Source organism: Marmota marmota, unplaced genomic scaffold (genome assembly GCF_001458135.2).
Source record: "Marmota marmota marmota unplaced genomic scaffold, marMar, whole genome shotgun sequence".
Lineage (NCBI taxonomy): Eukaryota > Metazoa > Chordata > Mammalia > Rodentia > Sciuridae > Marmota > Marmota marmota.
The window spans coordinates 31,602,578-31,621,486 of NW_025999990.1; the positions used below are offsets into that span (position 1 = coordinate 31,602,578).

At 35.3% G+C, this 18,909-nt stretch overlaps 1 protein-coding gene across 9 annotated transcripts in view; it reads left to right on the forward strand.

Moving 5' to 3' along the window:
• Window positions 1–18,909, forward strand: part of Nol4 (nucleolar protein 4) — a 302,493-nt gene that overhangs the window by 162,541 nt on the left and 121,043 nt on the right. For 7 of the 9 annotated variants that reach the window (XM_048806380.1, XM_015482245.2, XM_015482246.2 and 4 more), the window contains one exon: window positions 14,199–14,482. In XM_048806380.1, coding sequence (XP_048662337.1) covers window positions 14,199–14,482 — 284 coding nt within the window. Of the gene's footprint in view, window positions 1–10,857; window positions 11,029–14,198; window positions 14,483–18,909 lie in introns of those variants that run through there. The other 2 variants (XM_048806377.1, XM_048806379.1) reach the window with 2 other exon arrangements.

Sequence of the window (18,909 nt, forward strand, 5' to 3'; positions counted from 1 at the left end):
AACATTGTAAATGTAATAACTACCAAAATGACTTGTATGATTAAAGCATTTGAAAGTTTAAAGCAATTGATACTACTGAGATGAATCTATTATAGTTCTTTATGTTTCAATAAATCAGAATAATTTGGTTGTTGTGGAAGGATACCAATCCTTCAACAAGTATCTAAATAATAATAATGCTTTAAATTTGTCACCAAAACTCTCATTGAATTCCCATCCTTTGGGATGCCAGTAAGATCATTAACACCACTAAAATTAAGAGTGATGGATTTTTACTTCATTGAGAGAGAGAAAGAGAGAGAGAGAGAAGGATTGAGAGCAAAGGAAGACTTGTGAAAATATCTTGGATATCCAATAATGAATTGACATAAGAAAAAAAACTCAAATATTGACTATAATAACATCAAGGGAGTTAGAAATCAGAAATCTTAAGGCCACAGTAAGATAAATTGCATCAGCTGGGATACAATCTGGAAAATGGAGCCCATTCTATGTCACCCAGAAAAGCTTTATACAAGGCATTATTTACCAAGGTGTTGGAAGAACTGAAAAGTCAAATAGAGGATAATGAAGCAACCCGGAATTGATAATAGAAGAGACTGCTTCTAAGCCAGAGGAGGAGGAAAAGAGCTGGTGTCACTAGAGCCCAAGAGGCAATGCTGCAGATCCCTTCCCAAGGGAAGGCAGATTCACAGGTGATTCTTCCTGGCAGGAACTGGGATACAGACAAGAGATACTCCATGCCTAGACAGAAAGATTACCTGAATCGGAGAGGGTGCATGTAGGGTAGGGGAGACACACACAGGCATTTTCTCTTTGTTCTGTGATCTGTCTGTGCCAGTGTCTATGTCTAAACAGTGTCATAAGGCAATAGGCAAAGTTACCTAAGAATGAAAGTTACGTAATGATGTTTGCAAAGGAAGGAAGACAAGTGGATCTGAGAGCAGACCAACCAATGACCAGTGTGTAAGATTAAGGAGAGTATGTGGGCCCTTTGGGGTATTTATGTTAAGATTTACTTGTCTTTTAAATTCATGAAAAGCTTGGTGGTTCAGGTTTCTCTCTGCATCAGAATGTTGGGGATGAGAGTCTCAGACTTCTCCCTGAGCAGCTCTGGCATGCTCACTGCAGAAGGGAGAAGACCTTCTGGGAGGTGAGGGCAGGAAGTTTTGGGATAAGACTTGGCAGAGTAGGCATTCTAATCATTCACCTCTAAGCTACTCTAAAAGGCTGGGCACCTAACAGGTCTACCATGATCACAGGGTTTCCTCTCTTTGCACAGGGTCCCCAAATGCAACACACTTCCCCAGCTTGCTAATGGCAGAGGATACCAAGAGAAAAACCTTTCATTCTGCAATTAGAGATAAAAGGCTTAAATTACAGGTACCTGGTTGAATCATTTTTCTGGGGAGGAATTGTAGTCAAGGATAATCAGTCAATCAATTTGTCAATCTATTCCTCTGCAAATTGACATACAGAGAGCCAGCATGCACATGACTAGCTAGAGGATTAGCTATCCAGAGGGAAAAGAAAGCATGAGGGACCCGGAGAACACACTGATGATTTTAGCAATCACTCCTGGGGTGATAATCTACCTACTATGTGAGCAAAGTCCACAGTGACTTCAGCATATGTGAATGCATAGAGGGCACATAGTTCTGCTTCACAGGGACAATAAGGATTCTAATAATTCTAATCACCCCTTAAAGAACTTCCTTCCCAGGAGTGTATTAGTCAAGGTCATCAAGGTGATGCTTTTCCCAAGATAAGATCTGAAGCTTTTGAATTAGACATTTACATAAACGCTTGGAGTAAAATCTTATCCTTTCATGAATGTTAAAAATGGATCCACTCTGGCAGTAGTACTTTTGTTTTGATAAAAGGAATGAATAATTACTTTGGGCATTTTTTTCTGAAATTTTCTCAGAGATTCATAACACAGGATTAATATATCCTCATACTCAATCTTTGCCAACCTGAATTTCAGGTGTATCAGTCTATTTAGTTAAATTGGAATCCACAGTTGTCTCCTATGATTACATATTCAACCAGCTAGTTGTTGAATATAATCTGTATTACTTTCTCACATATGGCTAAAATTTTGTGTAAGAAAGGCTTCTAGAGTTACTGACTCCAACAGGATAAATTAAACCCGAAGTTGTTGAGCTAGAAGTTTTTAGTACCGAAATTGATCTGAATTTTTAACAATCTCCCCAGAAAATACTGAGGTAATTAAAATTTGAGAAACCTGATGCACATCTCTCATTTGTCATGTATTTGAATAATTCTGTGTGGTGTTACAGATCCTTACACATGGTAGAAAATCCCTTATATTTGTCCTGTATACATGTTATGTTGCTGTGTAAAAATTATCACCGCCTTGACAGATTAAAACAACACCTGTATCTCAGTGTTCTATGGGTCAAGTCCAGCAGACTCTACTGGGTTCTTTATCACAAGGTCAAAATAAAGGTCTCAGGCTGGTTAGGCTCTGATGTAAAGGCTCTACCCTGTCTCAAAATAAACTAATAAAAAGGGCTGGTGATGTGGCTCAGTGGTTAAGTGCCCCTGGGTTTAATTCTTTGTTAAAAAAATATCTAGGTTGTTGGCAGAGTCTAGTTCCTTCTGGCTATAAAACTGAGGTCATTGTTTCCTTGCTGGTTGTCAGAAGGGACCTCTGTCAGTGACTTAAGTCTGCCTGCATTTCTGCTTACAAGGTTTTTTTCCATCTCCAAGCCAGCAATAGCATATTGAAAAACATCTGTGCTGTGACTCTCTCTTTGACTTCTTCTTTTTAAATTGTTTTTTTTTTATTTTTATTTTTTATTTGTTTTAATTAGTTACACATGACAGTACAATGACTTTGACATATCATACATTTGAATCAGATGGGATACAATATCTCATTTTTCTGAGTATACAGGTTGCAGAATCACATTGGTCTCCCGCTAAGCAGAGAAAGCTCATGTGATTAGATCAGGCCTGCCTGGATAATCTCCCTATCTAAGATCAACCATACCACATCACATAACAGTGATGGGAGTGATGTTTAATCACTGGCAGATTCTGAAAACTAGGGTGTGTAATCTTGGGTAGGAGGTGTCTCTTAGAATTCCTCCTATCACAGCTTCTTAAATAATATATATGGTAAGTTGTTAAAAGAAAAAACCTATAAGCCTGTAGAAAGAAGGCTCACATTCTTCCTCAAGCAGATACTAAGTAGCTATACAATTATGAACTCCTGTGATGGTCCACTTTAATTAATAGTTATTAAATATTTACCAGGTGCCTATCAAAATTAATAAATGAATAAGAACTTTAATTTTCCTGTAGTAGCTTACACTCTAAAGATAGGGAAACTTCTTTGATCTTTAGATAATTTTATCAGAATTATTTCTCATATATTATAAAAAAATGATTCTGTATAACTTCTAAGCTTTGATTTCTATACTCATAGCAGGTAATGAAAATGTTAAAACTTGCGAATATTTCACTGACTTATATCTTTCCCATCGTTCTTCAAAGTAATCTCTTTACAGGCTAAGCACCCTTAGTTCTTTGACTATGTTTCATTAAATGGCTTCAAATTTCTTCAATATATAACTTATATTCTTAAAGGAACACAGTCAATTCACTTCACATTTCTGTTCCTCTATTTTCTCAAATATTCCTGCTAGTTTTAATGTGGCTAGTTTTGAACTTACCCAGGATATAAGAGCCTCTCAACTAGTTCCTAGATTTTTCATAGGGAAATTGTGCTGAATATTTTTGTTAAGTCAAATTGTCCCCGAGGAGAAAGAAAGCCCAAAGTTTCCTATTCCACCATCTTGCTATTCCTGTATTTCTCAAAAGTTTTTTTTTTTTTTTTAGATTAAAATAAATGGTGTTTGGCTAAATCAAGCAAAACCAATATAGAAGTATTGATCATCAATTGAAGGAGGACTAGAGGATCTTCCAGAGTATGAAGGAGTTGAGCACATAATAATATGGAAAGATAGGAAATAGAAAAATGATGGCAACCTCAGTGATGGTAGTTTTTAGACTTTTCTCTCTGGAGGTTAACATAAAAAGATCTAGTTCTAATGACACCCATTTCCTCTGTTTCACATCTTCAAATTCTTCCAAGGTTGCATGAGAACATGCCTACTGTAGCCTAAACTTGTGAATTAGGAGGAGAATGCGTGCACCAGATTGCTATCCCTGTGGGTCCTATGTGTCTCACCATCACACAACTTTCTATGCATCCAAAGATGCTTCTATCAAGTACATACCATGTATTTCTTTCTTTTTCTTTTACTTTTTAAATTTATATATGACAGCAGAATGTGTTACAATTCTCTTTACACATATAGAGCACAATTTTTCATATCTCTGATTGTATACAAAGTATATTCACATCAATTCGTGTTTTCATACATGTACTTTGGATAATAATGATCATCACATTCCACCATTATTTATAATCCCCTGCCCCCTTCCTTCCCCTCCAACCCCTCTTCTCTACCTAGAGTTTGTCTATTCCTCCCATGCTCCCTCTCCTCAACCACATACATCCACATGTTTTCCAGGATGGACCTAAATTTAAGTCATGTCCAACTGTGGCATGATGTTGAGGTGACATATTTGTATGAAGCCCAGTGATGTTCATTCCTCTTTTAGTTCTGAAACAACTGAAATTATGGAATTAATGGATTAATTTATATATTTACCAAGCACTCTGTATGCAATAGTTGAGACAAAAGTTCCTTAAATGAGGAATGAGACACTGGAAAACAAAGAAATCCAGATAAACATTGTATTCCTAGTTTTGTATCTGGTTCCAAATCATAAGGTTTATTTGTGACAACCAAGTTCCCACTACATATTCCATAGTTTAATTTATTCATCTGTCAATTCAACTGCTCAGGGACCTTTTCAGGTGAGTCATGGAATGAGGTCTTGCTTCTGGCTACACTCTCTGAGGTTCTACCTGCTAACCCATTTTGCCTTTAGTCAATTTTTGTTCCCTAGATAGTCAGGATTAATGACCTCAGCCAACACATGAGCCTCTTTTATAGTAGATTCCCTTAGTTGCCTAAATGATGTGAATGATTGGTGTCTAAAACTCTGTTATTGGAAGTGTCCCCCTGTAGGCCAGCACTGCCTACATTTGTAGGGAGGAATGGAGATGAGTGTGACTTCTATCTCTAGAAAGTCTTGTACTGCAGATTGATATTGGGGCTTTGAGAGAGAGCTAGCCCCAGCTCTCAGTCGATGGTTTGGGATATACTACATCCTGAAAGGCAGCCTGTTAAGCTCCTGTGCTATCTATCTCCCAGTGAGTGGCATTGCGGCTCAGGTTTTAATACCTCCTCCCATTTTTTTTTTTTTTATAAGACCACTAGTTTGTCAGTGACAGAGCAGAGACTAAGAGTATTAACTCCAAAGGAAATTCTCAACCTGTTTCATTTCTTTTTCTGGGCTGTGGTTTCCTTGTTTTACATCAATGTTGTATGGGAAATATTTGCAGTTTCTAAACTATCCTGAGATCTGTAGGTGGTGGCGTTAAAGGAAGAATTGGCAAGAAATGCAGGACCAAGATGAGAGTAAATGTTCATAGTGCTGAAGATAAGTCACTACCCCAGCTAGAATTAAAGGAATCTAATAAAAGTGGTTTGCCCTATTGAAGTTTGCAAGTTTCCCAAAATGTTCTGTACTTTCTTAAGATCATATGATTGGACACTTTGCTGCCAGTATAAGTACAGATCATGTGGTGATTGACCATGTGGGCCAGTTCCTGACCATGTATATATGCTCTGTTCTTCTGCTCTGAGTGCCAATCTCTTTATGATCTCACTGAGAAAACCTAGGTTTGACAAGAAGGATAAGTCATATTTATAGGAAACATCATCCTGTAGATCTAATAATAAAGATTACCTTCTATTCTAGTCATGTTTTGATATACATAGTTGCAAAACAGATATTTTAACACAGTTCTTAGCATCTTATGAAATATTTCATCCTTCTTTTTACTACTTCTACTTAAAAAAATCATTCAAAATGTCTTCAGTAACTATCCAAGAAATAGTGAATATAATAATCTTAGACTGGCTTTGTTATAAGGAGAGTAAACAAAAAGATTTGTTGCTTAAAGTTCTGACTACATAGTAGATTTCCTTCTCCATTTGTGCTTATCCACGAAAGCAATGGTAGGTTCCACTGCTGAATTTCACAGGATCATGGAAATAATCAGCAGACATTTTTCATTTTCATTAAATTGTTTACTAAGAATTTCTTTTAACATAATACATAAAAATTAAAGAATAAACTGTTTTGTGGTGAGTTTTGAGCAATCTGTTCATGCATCTCTGGGTCCTGAAAAAGCCTATTTCTATGTATTGCACTTCCATTTGATGAAAGTGTGCTATTGATCGTGTCCAAATGTGTTGAATGGTTCAGTGGGTATTCAGTCCATTATGGCCAACTAGGTAAAGAGTCAAGAACAGTTGTCAGAATGCAAAGTCAGCCAATGAAAAATACAGTACCTTACACTGAACCTTTGGTTATACTGACAAATATTCTTCTATAGAGGGTTGCTTTAGGCTCCATTCAGAATCTGTGATATATACCAGGGTACCATCTGATACCTACCATCTAATCTGTTTTCAAGTACTTACTCCTCTGGGCAGATAACTGGGTGGTTCTGTTAGTTAAACAATAATCCCAACAGCCCTACAGGAATAAATTTGAAGTCAGCCAAGATCCTTGTCCAGTTCTATGACACTTGTTCCAAATATAAGCTTTTTTGTAACGGGTCTTGTTTTCTTAGTTGCTTTCCAGCTTTTCAGAATACTGTATTTTCCGATTTATTATTGGCACAGTAAAAATGAAACAACAACAACAACAAACCCGCTTGATTTATAGTTGGGCTAAATGCTAATTTAGGGCAATTTCCTTTTGAATCACATTAATTTTAGCTTCAATTAGAACATTTCTTTTCAGAATTACTTACCCCAAATCTGTGACATTTGTTCATATAACTTAGTTATCAGTTAATGAGAATTCATGATAAGTCCATGAACCATTTCTTTCTACAAATTGTCACATTGTTTTCCAATAGAATGAAATATTATTACATGACAGTTTCTTATTTCTATTACCCATTCAATGGGTTTTCTGGTATATTTTTGCCTATGTTCTATCAGTTTTCTTTGAAAACATTGAACTGCTGCTATGTAATAATTACCTTAGATTGATTTAAAATTTAACATGAGATTTTATCATACTTAGTACTTGCTGTATGAAATGGAACATCAAGACTTCCACAGTATTAATTGTTTGGGTTTTAACTTGTGGCAGAAAATTGCTTCACAAATGAGTTCCCAATAAATGAATGTCATACACAGCTATGTTAATGTATTGCTTGTGACATTCGTTCTATTTATCAATATCAATATCAATACCTACATCTGTAACTATAGCAATATCTATAATGTTAACCTTGTATAAGATTCTACGCTGGGTTCTGTTGAACAACACAAAGAAGCATAAGATGTAAAATGCTACCTTGTTGAAATTTACAGTTAAATAGATTAACAAAACATATTTTTAAAGTCACAAGATGACAAAGTGTTAAAAGCTGAAATAGCAGACTGAATAAACTCCCATTGAAACCTTCCTTATCAGGACCAGGGTTAGGGATTTGAGACCCTGTGACAGTTATGATTACTTAGGTGCAATTTAAGACAGGTAAAATAAGTAGCATGGCATCTAGTTCAAGAACATTCATCCTGGAATCCATGAATAGATCAGTGCCACAACTTGAGAGGGAGGATAGATGAAGAAATTATATGAATATATACAGATGAATATATATGGATATATATAAATAAATATAAATGTATGTAAATGAATATATATATATATATATATATATACTTATATGTATATATATGTATGTGTGTGTTTATATATATTCATTTACCACTAACTGCAATTTAACATTTTATTCTGACTGTAGGCAATAAAACACAGTGGTATTCACAGAAACTATAACTTTGTCAACAGACTAAATCACAGATATTCCCAAATCACCTTGTAGAATATCAAAATGTTTATACATGTCATTTTTCATAAAATACAAGTTCTTTAAAACCCTAAAAACAAGTCAACAAGAACAGTAAAAGTAGTGTTTTATAATTTGTTTGGATAATTAAGAAGCCATTGACAAACTATTCCACTACTGAACATTTAAAAAAATGAATCATATTGGGATTGGTAAGTTTTGTTATGGGCCAATTGATAGTGGCTTAGAGATAGGAATGGAGGTAAACAGACTCTCCTCAGACCAGATTTGTATTGTTAGTGAGTTTTTCCAAGTATCTCCCCTGGGACAATGATTAATGTTTTTATAATACATGCAGGAAAAAAATAATGCACAGTGTCACATCCACAACTGTCTACAATGTGCAATTCCTGTGGCAGTCTGTGAAACAAACTTACTTCTCTACTCTTCCAGCTCTTTCCTGCCTCTGGAGCTATCTATCTATCTATCTATCTGTCTATCTATTTATTTATTTTTTGCTCTCTTGTAAACTGGATTAGCCTCTACCATCACCGTGATACATGCACATGTATCTCACCTTTTTCACATCCCACCTCTTATTAGAGGCCTTTCCTATTGCCCTTTGTCCCCCTTGATGTGTAGATGACTTTCTCAGAAGAGCTTTATGTATTCATTATTCTTTATGTGAGACTCACATGGACCAGACACTACTTTCTACCTGACGCTGTAATTCTTCTGATAGCCTCAGGTAAGATCAAGTTTCATAGAGAGTCTTTGGACTTATGATGCCAAGGACAGTGCCTTACCCAAAATAGGTATTTCATAACATTTTAAAGAAAACAATATAAATAATACACCTTACCTCCTCATTGATAGCCCAGATAGTTGTATCATTTGATTACCATGCTGACATTTAGTTATATGCTTTGAAACAGCTAATTTATCCCACTGCCTTCTCTGTATTTCCTCCTTAAATTAAATCTCATTCTAAGAAGGATTTAAGAGCTATGAAGCAGAAGTTTTAGAACCACCCTTCTATAGAATTAATTTTGTCGAAAACAATTTTTATTTTCTTGCTTTGAATAAAAGCTGTTTTATTATTTTAAACTCAGTGTCCTCCACCCTTTTAGTGGTACGTGTATTTATTTATATCAGTGCATATGTCTTTGGCGTGAATGTTTTGACTTTGCAATGTGGTGTTGCTCTTTGTACATATTTAAGATTACATCACTAAGTAGCATATGATCTTGCAAATGAAAATGGGAGATTGCAGTTTTAATTATCTTTTCGCAGGGCTTTGTAACGTTGAGACCTTGCAAGCATAGAACTTTTGTAGTCAGAATTGAGGCTTTTGCCAAAGATAACTGAAGATAATACTGAGAACAAGACTGTATAATTAAATAAAAAAGATATATTTTAGAGGATAAGTAAAATAGAAAAAGAATGGACATGTCATCACAAGGTTTTGAAGAAAGAAAATTAGAAAAATGAGGAATGAACTTCTAGGTAGCAAATACACATGGACCAAAAGGCCTTAAGCTAGAAATGATTCAGGAAGTGAGAATGTGCCTAGGATCCAGAAGAGAAAGTGCTAGAGAGAATCAAATCAAATCAGATCACCTAGTTTGTATTGTAGCATAGAGGAAGTTATAGTGTAAGATGTAAGGTGTGATCTCACAATATATTAGAAGAGACCCCCCATTTGGGGGGATTGGTGAGGGCTGAACCCAGGAGTACTTAACCACTGAGCTCTTTTTATTTTTTGAGACAGGTTTTCACTAAGTTGCTTAGGACCTCACTAAATTGCCAAGGCTGGCTTTGAACTTGTAATCCTTCTACCTCAGTTTTGGGAGCTGCTGGGATTACAGGAACACACCACCATGCTAAGCTTCATTTTTTAAAATAACAGATCCTATAACTAGGAGAAGGCATAGAACAGAAGCCAGGAAGCATAAAATGGAGTTACACCTAAAATCCTTATTTTGCAAATAGATGTTGGAAAAATTTTTTAACTTTCTATGTTTTTATATTAAGGTACTACTCTTTTGGAGCAGGGTTTTTCCAATCTATATTTTGAGTTTAGAGTTAGTTTTAGGTTAAGATACGAAAAGGAAATTTTCTAAGGGTGCATCAAAGGACTTAGTGGTAAAAGACTATAGTGCATTTGAGGAAAAATGGTAAAAAGATTTTTGGACCCTGTGATATCTGACCTGGATTTTAGGACTGAACTTCCAAGTACTAATCTTAAAATGAGGATGATATATATCTTTTTTTCCTGTTCCTTTTGCCCAAGGCTCTTGGCCTAAAGGCCATAATGAAGAACTACTGCAAATGACTGTATAAGAAAGTAGGTCAGGGGCTTTGAGAGATTCACACACACACACACACTCACACATGTTATAGGAGACTGTTACAGTTAATTCTTTATATAAAAGGAACAACCCACTGAATCTGGTGCGTTTAAAACTATCGTCATATAAAACACTGGTTGGGACGTTCAAAACAACTTAAACCATATTTCTAAGGTGTCTCCTGATTGAGGAAGTGGGCAGTAGGAATGGAGAAAGAATAAAACGAAGAGTCTGCCACTCAGTGTTACTGGACCTTCTAGACAAGAGCTTTAATCAAGTGGCAAGGTTTCCACCACCCTAGATCTGTCCCATTAAAAGTAACCACAGAACATCCAACTGCCCTCCTGATGTCACTAGATTCCACACCGCCCTGTCATCACATTCCACATTCTCCTCTGTTGCTAGGTACCCTGGGCTCTCTTATTTTCCAAAGCTCCAGGTGCTGTTTTCCCTTGGGACTCAAATACAGAGTCTTTGGTTCAAATGCTATGGTACCCAGGCTGAATCCTTGAGAGAAGAATCTTCACCAGGGCCTGTGAACCTGAAGGCCATCCCCACAGCCTACACACGACACTACGTAGCGAGTGGTTCCCACACGCCAGCAGCCACTCAGGATGGAGCAGACCATGTTGGGTAAGGAAGCAGATTGCCCCTTTCAGGCAGTGAACTGATGTGAATTGGTTCCCATAAACAGGAGTCTGAAGTCTGTGATTTTAATTTCTAAATAAGTACCTTTAAAGAAGAGAGAACAAAAATCTTCAATGTGGTTACATGAAGCTGAACAATATTAAATTGCTTATTTATCCTCAGCTTACTATTCACTCTCTGTTCTTGACTGAATTTTTAAAATTAAAGACATCAAAAACTTTGTTTTAAATTTTGATTTATGGAACAGTACCATGAGACATTATTTTTTTAACCGCTTAAATTACAAAATTGGTGAACGTGTATTTGATACAAATGAATATAAATCAGTCATTTGTTCTTTACAAAACATACTCATTTATTCAGAAAAGAAATATGTAAAGCTCTTGAATTTGGTTACCTTGGTAACATCTGGAGTGAACTACTCCATCTAAAAATATTTCTCCTTTATTGTTTATATTTTATGCTGAAACTATAATTAAATGACATTTATTAAAGTCTCTCATGATAAATGATGTTTATCTTACCTAAAAATGAGTAAATGATATAGTTTTATGAGATATATGTGGTGATTTTAGATTAAAGAAATAGATAAGGCATGTTTAATTTTTAACTATAAAAGAAATTGAATTTTTATGTTAATGTGTATTTAATTTTTAATTATTTAGGGTTATTTATTCATTATTGCTAAGGCTTTTTGTGTTAAGTGTTTAGTACCTTTTTAAAAAGGGTTCTAGTACACAAATGCTAAATCATATTTTTCCTTCATAAATTAAATATAAGTAATTGAACTATATTTGAATATGCCCATTATGATTTTTTTTGGACTTTCTTAAAAAGAAAAAAACTTTAAAAATCAGAATTAACCTGTTATACATTAGCATAAGGACTTCAATTCAAATAAAGAGACATGAGCAACTTTCTAAATTACTTATACAAATCCTCCCCCTAATTCTGTACGTCAAAGCTCTGGACATTTTATCGTTAAAAGCTTATTTTTTTAAATTTCCCAAATTAATAGTATAAAAACTGCTGTGTCATTACTTATGGGTAGTTTCCTATATTATCTTGCATATATTCTATATGTATGAATTCTTTTATTGGGCAGGAGGATGGGGATTGAGCCTAGGGGTATTTTACCGTTGAGCTATGTCCCTAGTCCTTTTTATTTTTTATTTTGAGACTGAGTCTTGCTAAATTGCTTAGAGCCTCCTTACATGACTGAGATTTGCCTCTAATTTTCCTCCAGAGTTGCTGGAGTGAAAGGAGTGGGCCATTGCATCTGGCCATAAACTTTTTTGAATTGGTATATAAAAAGAATAATTGAGCAGAATGTGATATCGGAATATGTTTGAACTCTTTTTTAGAAAATAGTTTTAAAATCCATCTTAAAATACTGTTCTGAAAATTAAATTTAAACATAATGCCCTGTATTTTAATTCCTTATTAAAGCCCTGAACTTCATCCTGGGCCCTGGCCTCTCCTGTGTCCATTCTTACCTGTTTATAACTCTCTATGGTTGTCCCTTCTTCTATATTGGCACTACTTTAGTTTGAGCTTTCAAAGATGCCAGCTTATATGACATCTAAAATACCATTTTTTTCCACTTCACTTCTCACAATAAAATTAAAATTGCTTCTGTTTGTTCTCAGAGTCAACTCCAAGCCCTTTGATATACAAAACACTTCCTGGGGTGCTCTCATCCTGTTAGATTTATTTCCCCTCATTTTCTCCTTGGTGCTCTTGCTTTCATCCTTCTTCTCACCTGCCCTGTGTGTCCTTCCATCTGAGACTTTGCAAAGCTGACACTTCTATAGGGAATGCTCTCCCCAGACTTCAGAGGCTCATGGCTTACTCATCCTGTGGAATTCGATTGACATTACCTTCTTCAGAAAGCCTGCTGTCTTATTCCTTGTACTGGATTATAGCCTTTTTGCTCTGCATTTGAATTGCATGTTTAATTCTCTATTTTTAAAAAATTATCTGTAAACTCATTGAGGCAGAGTCTCTAGAGGCCAAATTTTTGAACCCATACTGGCCACAGGATAGGCCCTTAAGAAATGTTTGTGGAAAACATGGATGAACAGGAGATATAGTACTCCTTTAGAATTTAAATATTTCCATGAATATAATTTATTTTAAGGTACAAAGTATTTTGTTCCACCCACAAATATAATGAATACTTGATAATATTCAGGAATCAGACAAGAAAATCAAAAGTAATGAATATTATGCCTCTTGTTTGCTTACATTCATATAGTTTCCTAAATAGCCTTTAAAGAAAACAATTGAACACCTCTGTCCATCATAATTCTTTATAATTAGTAGCAAATTCTCCTCATATAGGTAAAGACGAATTAATTAAGAAAACAGAATATTGTTTTGTGTAAACTTGGTCTATGTGTTTTGTTTTCAGAAATTTGGGATCATATTGGCTACACTATCTAAAGTTTTCTAGCCAGTACTTTATGATTCACATTTTTCTTTATCTAAAATTGGACTATTGAGTGACTGTATAATATTCGAACCATTCCAACATTTATTAATCCAATATTCTATTTTTGTTGCTTTATGTCACCTCCAAATTTTTGCTACTCAAATTAACACTGATGTTAAGTGTATTTTTTTTAACTTATTCAGAGACATACATAATGATTAGGCTTCTTAGGTTTAAAAATCTCAGAAGTGTAATGACCATAGCAAAGTTTATGAGCACTTCCAGTGTTTTAGATGCATATTAAAACTCATAAAGGTTGCACCAATGTACATCTCCATTAACCAGTGATAGGTAATGCTTTTCATTAGAGACTTCTTGGTAAATCTGGATATTCTCACTGGAGAAATAAAATCTATTTGCAAAGTAATTGAGAATTTATTTTATTCTTTGCTTAAATTTACTTTACTTTGAGATGACATTTGATATTCAACTGTTTATTTTATCTTCTTCATATTATTTCATGTCTTGTGCTTTGATGTGCCTGTTAGATTAAAAATAACAATAGCTGCATTGCAAGGTTACTGTTTAGGATAAATTACATGTTATATATAAAATTAGTTGGCACAATGTCACACATAATAGGAACTCAGCAAATGCAAGTTGAAGTCGAAAAGGAGAGCATATTAATTAAAATAAAAATATAAATTTTTCTTTCCAACAGATGATTCTGCTGCAGAGAGCTTTAATGGCAATGAGACTCTGGGCCACAGTTCAATTGCTTCAGGGGGAACACACAGCAGGGAGATGGGAGACTCCAACAGTGATGGCAAGACTGGGGTGGAACAGGATGAACAGCCACTGAATCTGAGTGACAGTCCCCTCTCTGCACAGCTGACTTCGGAATACAGAATAGATGATCACAGCAGTAATGGGAAAAGCAAATATAAGAATCTTCTAATTTCTGACCTCAAGATGGAACGAGAGGCGAGAGAAAATGGAAGCAAGGTAAGGTCATGTTACAATTTCCAGAGAATTTTTAAGTTGGTCATGAAGGTCACAAAGAAGCATCTATATGTGCTGGAGATAACGATTGTGGCCAATAAAATATTTAAAGCAAATCCCCAAAATATGTTACCAAGAATCTTATAATCATGCATATTGTGTGTCCATAAAATATGATTTCAGTAAAAACGATGAGTAAATTGGATCATGTCTCAAAACTCTTGGTATTTTTGACAGAATTGCCTGATTTCATGTATCTCATTTATATAATCTACTTATGGATCTGTCTCTGGGAATTTATAGAGCTCAGGTGTGAAAGTTTCAGTCTCAGTACACAATTTTCAACTATAAAAAGATCACTATCTTGTTTCTCTAGATTGGATAGGTGTGTGTAGCAATAACATTTCAATTAAATTCTCCAGTTTGCTTTCTAGACCTGGGGACTGTAGTCAGTAATTTACTTTCTGGCACCAGAGAACTATTTAGTGTCAGTTTCCTGGATGAAATCTGTGGATTAAATACCCACTTAAAGAAGTGATTCATCATAAATTATATTACACAAAAGACAGAAACATGTTTCAGACATATTATCTAAATTTTCTAGATGCTTTGCATTAGACTACGTGACAACCACCCACCAATTTATTTTTAAAAATTAAGCTTAAATGTGTACAATTTTGAAATTGCTGAGGCTGGTGAATTTTTTGTGTAACTTTTGAAGATGTACTTTGGGGACACAGGAGGATTTTTATGCAATGTACATTTTTATGTCCTTCTCTTGCCTCTACCTCTAAGATGGAGTTGTAGACTTGTTTCTGACATGCATTCCTAAAAATGAAACGTCTTAATCTGGATTAATTTCTGAATTTGCTGAGGCACTATGCTTCCTAAATTGGCTCTATTTAAATCATCTCCTTGCCTGAGGGTGTGTCGTTTCATCTTCTTTTAAGCAAGTCACTAGACATCACCAGACACTTAAGCTCTTCTGCCTTCGGGAGGCTGCTACAACTTTTGCTGTGGTAAATGCACAAATGTCCTCAGTGGTTTGAAGCCGGATCACACAAGCACAAATGATTTTATATTTGCTAACATGATCTGAATCACTGCATACATTTTACAGAACAAAATCATCCTAAACGTTTTCCCGCCCACCACATTACCCTATCTTTACAAGGATTAAAGAATCATGAAACATCCTTCTTATGCCATGTGCTTGTTCAATTTTTTTTTCCCTAAAATTATGCAGTGGTTTGATCTTCTCTTCTTTCTCCCCTTGTTCAATGTTATCTGGGGAACTATGCTCATTAAAGCATGTTCCTACACACATTAACCAGAATGAAATTACCTTTTAGCTCTATTAAAATACAGTTATGAAACACAGATTGTTGGGGCTATTATCTGAGAGTAAAATAAGCAAAGGACTAGCACAGAAGGAGATACTCTTGAGGTAGCATCAGTTACCAATTATTAACCAAACAGCCAACAGAGAAGAAGCCAGTGAGCCTAAGAAGAATCAGAAGGGTACAGTATATAAAAGCCAACCAAGTTCACCTTTCAAGGAGATTTTGGTCAATCTGGTGAACAATGCTGAGAAATAAAATAAGATGAAGGTATAAAATAATGGAACTTATACTCATGTAACTCTGGATATCTGTATTAAAACATCATTAGACCTTACAGTTATACAATTAAAAAAAATAAACCTGGCATACTCAAAGCAGTAGTATAGGTAGCAGAGAGAGCTCACAGAAATATCAGTCTTTATTTATAAGACACTTAACTATACATAGTTTTGGGGAAGAGGGTACATATGCATAGAAAAACTTTTTACTGCAAGTATAGACAAACATTCTTTCCTAGGCTAAAACATAGAGTTCAAGTAAAAATATATTATTTCTATTGATGTAATAGTCAAAATGTGCTTCCTAGAGGAAATGAGTCTTGGACTTGAAGGGAATGTGAGATTACCATTATTTTTCAGCCATCTCTTGCTAGATACTGTGAAGATCCTTTAATGCAGACAGGGAAGAATCTTGGTCTCAGGCTAGAGAGCCATTGGCCATTTCAATCTGTGTATGACTTCATATCATGGCATGTGAGGAAGAATCTTCCATTACAACATGAGATAAACTATTTGTCACCAATTAATTCATTTGCCAAATATTTATTGAGGAGTTATACTTGTAAGATACTACTGTAGGAAGCAAAAATATGCAAATGAGTGAAGAAGGGTCCTTGCCCTTCAACAGCTCCTGGTATAGCAAAAAAGGGAGCTGAATTTATGCTTACAGTCTAATATATAAATGTTTTTATACCAGGGATTAAACTCAGGGGCACTCCACCACTGAGCCACATCCCCAGCCCTATTTTGTATTTTGTTTAGAGACAGGGTCTCACTGAGTTGCTTAGCACCTACCTTTACTGAAACCGGCTTTGAACTTGAGATCCTCCTGCCTCAGCCTCCCAAGCTGCTGGGAATATGGGTGTGTGCCATCATGCCACGTTGATTATGGTCTGATTCTTTAAGTGATACAATGTCATGTGGACAGGGTGAAATGAGAGAACAAAGATGGGGAACCCAAGGGACCATACTGATTCTTTTTTTGTTTTGTAGAACAGATTTTTTTTTCTCTTTCAAAACTTTAATAAAGTTGACAAATTTCTAGTAAGACAGGGAAAAAGTATGAAACAAGGCACAAATTATATTCTTTCTCAGAAATATAAAAATAAACATTAATACTAATGCTGTTCCTTCTGTTATATTAAACATAATGAATAAATAGCCTTGTGGCAATACTTTGTTATTGTTGTTCTTTTTCTTAAGGATGACTGGGGGGAGAAAGTGGTACCAGAGATGAATATAGAAGGGCAAGTGGGAATTACTCGGATAAAGATTATTAATGGTAGAGGGTTAAGTGTGTTTTGAGGCATTCATCTATGAGAATACCTGCTTGGCTAGGAGATTTGCAAGAATCTTAGAATGGCCACAGGAGAAGGGGATGTGCAATATAACTAAGTACAAAGAGGCTGCGTCATTAAAGGATTTAGGCCACTTTAAGACTTTGGATTATGATCAATAGGTAGAGTTAAGTATGATAATCTTGTAGTCATCTTGGAATCTGAGAAAAATTATTCCGGCAATAATTGTGGTAGTGAATTAATAAGAAAGGAACTCAGGGAAGGGGAAATAAATTTGGTTAGAGAGCTACTCTAGCAACCCAAGAGAAAAATAATAACATTTAAAGTCAAATAAATGGAAATGGGAATGGAAAGCAGATATAAAAACAAATGGAACTGTTACTTTTATACTTCTGATGTTTATTTGCAGCACCATCATTTATAGGTCCATAGATTATACATAGCCAAACTCCTAGTGATGCTGTTCACATTAGAATATAATATGAATAACCTCTACCTGGCCATATCCAATTAGGGTTTATATTCTAAGAGCACAAAAATAATGTTTACCTTGCTTAATGCAGTATGCTTAGTATTTGGCTTACCATCTGGAACACAACAGTTTATCAATAAATATTTTGAAGAAATTCATAAAGGTTTATTGGATGTGGGAAGTAAGACAGAGAACATTCTAGAATGACCCCAAGATTTTTCACTTGGTTGTCTGAGTGGATGGTGATTGCATTTATCAAGATTTAGAATGAGAAACATTTGGATAAGGAGTTTCCATAGATAAAGCTTACAGTGCCTATGCAATATCCATTGGATATCATAGTAGGTATTGGAGATATTTGTGTCAGCTGTGAAGAATGATGTGAGTTGGTGAGAGAGACATTTGTAAGATTTCAGAGCAGAAGGTGTGCTTCTCAGGATATGCTTGATAGAATCACCCATTAGGAAAAGGTGGCAAGAAAGGCATTTGTGGAAGAACAATTATGCAAGCAGAAAACAAAGAAGGCAGCCAGATAAAGAAATGTTTTAGAAGCCAAATTGTGGCATATTTCATATATGTGTAAGTGATTAAATTAAGTAAGTCTTAGGTGAAGTGACAGAGATTTAAGCCTAGATCATAGTTAGGAGAATGGATGCTAAGAGCTGCATTCAAAACAGGTGGCAGGAGAAACATTTGAAGAATTAGTGGGAATTTTGACTGAGATGGAAAAGCCTAGTCATTTTAACTAGAAAGGAAACAGTATGGAATTTGTTCTGGTATTTCTTCTTGTAATCTGAATCTGAATATAAACGGCTCTAGGGCTCCTGGTTTGGGATCAACACTTATTTTATCCCATTGCTATCAGATGAACTGCATTCTAAAGTTCTCTGTGATCAGTACTATCTCTTGTGGTCCTTAGGAATGCTCCATCACTTCTGTTTGACCTTTTGAAGTGACACTACTACCATTTCTTTTTTCTTCCTTGGAGGGATATAAAAGCTTAATTATATAGAATCTTTGAGAAGCTTAGATTCCTGTG